General features: G+C 43.5%; 1 protein-coding gene across 1 annotated transcript in view; it reads right to left on the bottom strand.

The window, feature by feature from the left end:
* Positions 1–4,856: 4,856 nt before the first annotated feature.
* Positions 4,857–7,144, bottom strand: part of LOC128704844 (uncharacterized) — an 18,902-nt gene continuing 16,614 nt past the window's right edge. The window contains exon 5 of the mRNA XM_053799986.2: positions 4,857–6,748. Coding sequence (XP_053655961.2) covers positions 5,809–6,748 — 940 coding nt within the window. The 3' untranslated portion in view covers positions 4,857–5,808. The remainder of the gene's footprint in view (positions 6,749–7,144) is intronic.

Genomic DNA, 7,144 nt, shown 5'->3' with positions numbered 1-7,144 from the left:
GTCTACCGAGCCTACTAACAGTTCCCTTTAATACTGACAGAATAGTCTCACCTGGGTAGTCACTAAATCCTGACACTTACAGCACCAATCCGAAGTTTCTAGCGGGTGTATCTATTTACTAGAACCACAACTAACACGGCACTAAATCTGTTTATTAGGCAGCTAAACCATTTAAGAGCACCACTCATAAAATCAAGCCAATAAACCCAGAAACTGGGACCAAAACTATTTAATGGAATACCTTCCAAGCAGTAGTAGCTATTCTTTCTTGAAATTTAACATAACATTCTCAAGGCGCTGGATAACCTTCGCAGTTTAGCGCCCTTTCATTCCTTGAATTTAACCCGATTGCATTCCATTCTCAAAGCTCTGAGTAACCTCTGCAATTTTAGCGCTTTCCTGTACGTATAATGATAGTGGAGTACATAAACCCAGTTCGAAATAAATGACATTGAACAGAAGAATGCGCTATATGCGTGGGGCATGGTTCGGAACCTCAATACCCACTGTTTATACAGAGTGGGGTACGTTTTGGAAGACTGATCAGACTACTGTGTAGTGTAATGAGGTGACTGTGGTCTTAGTAAGTGGTCTTAGGAAGTGGTCTAAGGAAGTGGCCTTTTAGAGTAGTCCAAATCATCTCTGTCCTTCCTTACATTACCTTCCTGTTTCGTGCCTCGGGTGTTTAGCTTCAAGGTGTTCAGTCCTCAGGTGTCCCCTGTGTCCTAGATTCCTGTCCTCAGGTGTGTCCCCTGTGTCCTAGTCTACAGTCCTCAGGTGTGTCACCTGTGTCCTAGTCTCCACTCCTCAGGTGTCTCACCTGTGTCCTAGTTTCCTGTCCTCAGGTGTGTCACCTGTGTCCTAGTCTCCACTCCTCAGGTGTGTCACCTGTGTCCTAGTCTCCACTCCTCAGGTGTCACCTGTGTCCTAGTCTCCACTCCTCAGGTGTGTCACCTGTGTCCTAGTCTCCACTCCTCAGGTGTGTCACCTGTGTCCTAGTCTCCACTCCTCAGGTGTGTCACCTGTGTCCTAGTCTCCAGTCCTCAGGTGTCCCCTGTGTCCTAGTCTCCACTCCTCAGGTGTATCCCTTGTGTCCTAGTCTCCGGTCCTCAGGTGTATCCCTTGTGTCCTAGTCTCCGGTCCTCAGGTGTGTCACCTGTGTCCTTGTCTCCAGTCCTCAGGTGTCCCCTGTGTCCTAGTCTCCAGTCCTCAGGTGTGTCACCTGTATCCTAGCCTTCAGTCCTCAGGTGTCCCCTGTGTCCTAGTCTCCAGTCCTCAGGTGTCCCCTGTCCGAATTTAACCACCCTATTATAAGTATTTATTACTTTCTGCTGTGTTAAAAACTCGAAGTAAACATGTGATCCAAAGGGTATATACATCGAAATATGTTTCTCTGTGTATATACACTGAGAGTTTGTATTATGTATGTCTATATTTATTATTTATATTTATTAGTAACACAGCCGTTTCACAACTAGACAGGTTGAGCCGAAAGAAAGAAATACGTTCATCATCATTCACTCCATCACTGTCTTGCCAGATGCATGCTTTCACTACATTTCAAAACTGCAACATATCTTCACCCCTACTTCAGGGTGAAGGACTCAAGAACCGATTTCCCTGATTTCCTACATAAACGTTGTCTTGCTCGCACTCCAACAGCACGTGAAGTCATAAAAACCATTTGTCTTTACTTGCTTCTAACATGGTCCTTGTTCAACTGCGATCCTGCTCTCTGTCTTAAGATACACCTTACCAGCTGTACTCAACATGCATATTCCCTATAAATATTACTCTTTTTGTCCCCTTTGCCTTTATACAAAGGAACTATACATGCTCTCTGCCAGTCCCTAGGTACCTTACCCTCTTTCATACATTTATATAATAAAATCAGTAACCATTCCAAAAATATATATCCACCTGCTTTTAACATTTCTGTCTTGATCCCATCAATCCCAGCTGCCTTATCCCCTTTCATTCTACCCACTTCCTCACGCACTTCCTCACTAACGTCTGGCTCTTCCTCACGCCTAAAAGATATTATTCCTCCCTGGCCAATGCACGAAATCCCAGCGTCCCAATATTCATCAACATTTAGGTTTCTCAAAGTATTCTCTACATCTTCCCGATACCTTCAACTCACCATCTAATAACTCTCCTTGCCTATTTTTAATTGTCAAGTCCATTCGATCCCTAAGCTTTCTCTGCTGATTAATCTCCAGATATTTTTCATATATATATATTTAATTTATTTATTTAACACACTGACCGGCAGTCTCCCACCGAGGCAGGGTGATCCCAGATAGAAGGTAAATACTTCAGTTATCACTGTCTTGCTAGAGGAGCATTAATGCTACAGATGCCCCGCCAAACTGTAAATATCACAACACCTCTTTCAGAGTATATGCACTGGTACTTCACACCTCCAGAATTTAAGTCAGGCTAACCAATTTCCCTGAATCCCTTTATAAACATTATCTTGCTGACACTCCAGCAGCATGTCGTCATAAAAATCACTTTCCTCCACTTCCATCTAACTTGCCTGATGGATGTCCAAGTTCCTCGCATACAAAACCTCTTACACTCCCTCCAAACTATCCTAGGACGAGCCCTACCCCGACTATTCCTCCACTACAGATTTATACACCTTCCAGGTCAATCTATTTTGCTCCTTCCTCTCTAAATGTCTAAACCATCTCAATCAACAGCCCTTCTTCAGCCCTCTGGAAAATGCTTTTAGTAATCCTGCACCTCGTAATATCCAAACTGCGATTTCTTTACATAATATTAACACAGCATATTAGCCTCAGACACGACATTTCCACCGCCTCCAGCCTCTTTGTTGCAACATTTACAACCCATGCTTCACCCCTACATAAGAGTATTAACACAACTATGCTCTCAAACATTGCCCTTTTTGATTCCATGGATAATTTTCTTTGTCTCAGATGCCGCATTATACCACCCACCTTTCCCCCCCTCCTTAGTTCTTTGGTTAAACTCTTCTTTCATAGAACAGTCTGCCGACAAGTCCACTCCCAAATATTTGAACACATTCACTTCCTTTATACTCCCTCCCTCCAATCTGATATCCAGTCTTTTATTACTTAAGTTTTTGTTACCCTCTATCTAATATTCACTTATAATTTCCATTTACATTCCCTCCCAAATTCATCCACCACCTTTGCAACTTTTCTTCAGAATCTTCTAAAAGTACTGAAATTGGCAAACTGGAACTTTGACAACTCCCACTGTACACTAGATTTTTTATATTTCAATCCCAAACCTCTTGCCAACATCCCAGCACTCGCTACTCGTACAATCCCATCTATAAATATGTTAATCAACCACGGTGACATCACACATCACTGTCTAAGGCCTACTTTTAATGGAAAATAATCTTCTATCCTGAATACCCTAACTTAAGCCTCACTCTTAAAAACTCTTAACTGATTTCAGTAACCTACCACATGTTCCATACACTTGAAACATCTACCACACTGCTCCCCTATCCATACTCTCATATGACTTTTCTAAATCCATAAAAGCAACGAAATCTTCCTAATCTAAATATTATTCACCTATATGTTTCACTGTAAACACTTGGACTACACACCCCCTACCCTTCCTAAAGCTTCCTTGTTCATTTGTGGTCATCATCTCCGTCTTACTCTTAATTCTTTCAATAGTAACTCTCCAATACACTTTACCAGATATACTCAACAGGTTTATACCCTATAATTTTTATGCTCCCTTGTGCCCCCTTTTCTTTTATACAAAAGGAACCATGCATGCTCTCTGCTACTCCCTAAGTACCTTCCCCCTTTCAGTCATTTATTTAATAAAACCACCAACCACTCCAAAACTATATCCTCACCTGCTTTTAATATTTCTGTGTTTATCCCATCAATCCCAGCTGCTTTGCCCCCTTTAATCCACCCAACGTATTACGCACCTTCCCCATACTCGCATCTGGCTCTTCCTCACCCCAATTAAATGTTATACTTCCCTGTCCAATGCATGAAATCACTGCCTCCCTTTCTTCATCAACATTTAAGAGTTATTCAGAATATTCCAACATTCCAACACACTCTCATTTACTCATCGTTTACACTTCCTCACCATTTTTTAACCGCTTTCTTTTTCTCCATATACTCTACTCTCCAGCTTTGTAAAATCATCTCAAAAAATTTTCAAAATATAAATGAAGCTGTGAAATTTAAATTGTATACTGTTAATTATTAATGTAATTAATGAATTTAAAATTACATTCATAATATTTTTACGACTATACATAATCACAGATAATATACATATTTTTTAACCAGAGATTTCCTTTGTAAATTTTGTAATATATACAGGAGAAAAGGGTTACTAACCTCTTGCTCCCGGCATTTTAGTCGCCTCTTATGACACGCATGGCTTACGGAGGAAGGATTATTTTCTACTTCTCCATGAAGACAAATGAAAATACAAGAATACATACGAAAAACACAGAAATAAAATGTCAAAATAAACACAGGAGATACTTAGAAATTAGTATTTCTCTCAGTGTATATATGTTCAGAGCTAATTTTAACCCCTCTTGTGAGGATTAGAATATTCTTGCCTGGTGATGAAAGGTTACATGCAGCCTGACCCTCGTGCAGTCGATAGGCTTCAAACCCCCATAACCAACCAACCTTATTTAATAGTACATAACCATAAAAGAAATGGTAATTGCGTGAAACGCTGGAGGCTCGATCCTCCTTGTGGGATTATCACCTTCCAGGGGAGTGTAGAGTGTCAACCCTTAAGAAATAATTTTTAAAAGCATATCAAAATTCTGAACACGAATCGTGCCTTTTAAATAACCACACAATCATCAGATACTAACGTTAATATACTGGAAAGTCAACATACTGCAAAGGCTTTCGCAGATATCACCCCTCAAGGGAGGCTCCTTGATGCTGGTGAGGGGCTCTTGATCTAGGGAATTGGATCTGTGCTCCAGTTCCCTGAAATGAGCCTGAATACCTCCCCCCCCCACGCGCTGTACAATCCTACGAGTTTAGCGCCCCCCCCCATGATTATAATTCACAGGTATCTGAATCCTGTCTTAAAAATATTCATTAAATATTTGCAATATTGGAAATATTTCCAAGAATCTGTGAGAGATAAAGACAGGGTTTAAAAAAAGGTAAAAAGCTCAGAGAGACAGTAACAATGGTAATATGTGGACCAAAAAAGGTAACTGGAAATTAGAGATAAAAATGCAGTGGTCCCCAACCTTGGTACACAAGTGGGTGCCATTTAATGGTCAAATGTATGAAGAGTGCCACACTGATTTGTTGACACTGTGCAGTGTGGAACCTACATATGAGTGAATTTATAATTTCCTTTGAGGGCCGCATCCATTTCCTAGAATGGCCACATGTAGCCCACGGGCCGCAGGCTGGGGATCCCTGCATTTGACCGTAACGTGGCGTCCCATCTGTTTCGTTGTATACACGCACCATCAACGAAATACACTCGTGTCACAGTTGTAGAGCGAAGTAGAGACCTAAACGTAAGATATTCTATTTGAGAGTAGAGATAGAATGGGAAATGAGCAAGCAATATGAGGAAGAACTCCTACGTAGCACTGTAGCACCAGGGGAGGCAGACAACAGACAAGAGGGATGAGAGAGAAAGAAACGACAGCTTTTGGCTCCCGAAGGCATCTAACTTTAACAACAACAACAGACAACAAGAGCAGTCGGCAATATAAAAAGTTGTCTCCTAATTTTTCATAACAGCTAGTGCGTGATGGGTGGCGGCAGATGTGACTCAGGAGCCATGGTCGAGGTAGTCTTTATATTCTGTAGGGCTGTAGGTAGTTCCCTCATCACGTTCGTCATCGTCTTCATAGTAGGCACTGTTCGTGTATTTCTCCTGGTACAACAGTCCGCCGCCCTCGTACCGGTTCTTTAAAATCGATCTGAGAGGTTCAGATGGCCTCTGTGATTCCACAGATCCCATGTCCACCATAGCGTCCGCTACGGAGCCCAAACCCCGTCCCTGCATAGCGTCCAACATGGACTCTGAAGGCCCTAGACCCCGGGTTTGCATAACGTCTCTTACACCGTCAGCCGTAGCTAACGCCCGACTTTGCAGAGACTCGATCATGGATTCAGAATTAGCTACCGACCGACTGTGCATAGCGTCTATAACCGAATCGGAAGGTCCGCGTGCTCTTCCTTTAAGTACCTCTCTTACTGCATCAGAATGCCCCACTGTTGTGCCCGATATGATGCCAAGGCTGGACTTCCTGTGTACTAGGTCCCCAGGACGCGACACGTCGAGTAGCGGCTCCGTAGCGGCCCTGGCTCGGCGTCGAGGTCGACCCAGCTCCATATCGAGGAAGGGGGAGCCTGGAGTCGACGGGCTGGCAGAGGAGGGAAACAGGCTTACACCGCCTGTGACGTCACGGGTCAAACTCCCAGTACGGCTCAAGCTGGCAGTGACGTCACGGGTAAGGCTACCAGTCCGGCACAAGCTGTCTTTGACGTCCCGAGTCAGGCTGCCAGTACGGCTCAGGCTACCCGTGACGTCACGGGTCAGGCTGCCAGTACGAGAGAGACTTCCAGCGAGGTCACGGGTGATGTCCCGGCTGAATCCGCTAGTGATGTCACGCGTTAGGCTGCCCGTGACGTCCCGTGACAGACTGCTGGCAAGATCACTGAGAACTTTCCCAGAAGTGTCGAGACTGTCGGAGAAAGCTGTCAGCCTGAAAAGTAAAAGAATATTTTAATGCAAACTGGGAGCGAACGTAGTTAGCAGGACTCGATACCGCTACTGAGACGAGCAAGATTCCCAGGCAGTGCTCTTATCCACTCAGCCACAAATGCCTCACAAGCTGGGCAGCCTGGTTCACAAGCCATGTTTCTTACCCAGCCCGGGCACGTCAGTGAACCTCAAGCATGAACTCAATCTATTTCAATCTTCTCCTGAATGTTCTGACCTCACAATCGATTTTTCTATCAATGTACTATGCAGAAACAAGCGGGTACATAGAGAAAAAGATGTGGCTGAGTTGATAAAAATGCTGCCTGGGAATCTTGCCCGTCTCAGTAGCGGTATCGAGTCCTGCTGACTGCAGGACTCATAATATATATATATTCTT

Source organism: Cherax quadricarinatus, chromosome 91, assembly GCF_038502225.1.
Source record: "Cherax quadricarinatus isolate ZL_2023a chromosome 91, ASM3850222v1, whole genome shotgun sequence".
Taxonomy (NCBI): domain Eukaryota; kingdom Metazoa; phylum Arthropoda; class Malacostraca; order Decapoda; family Parastacidae; genus Cherax; species Cherax quadricarinatus.
This window is presented reverse-complemented; position numbering and strand designations above follow the sequence as displayed.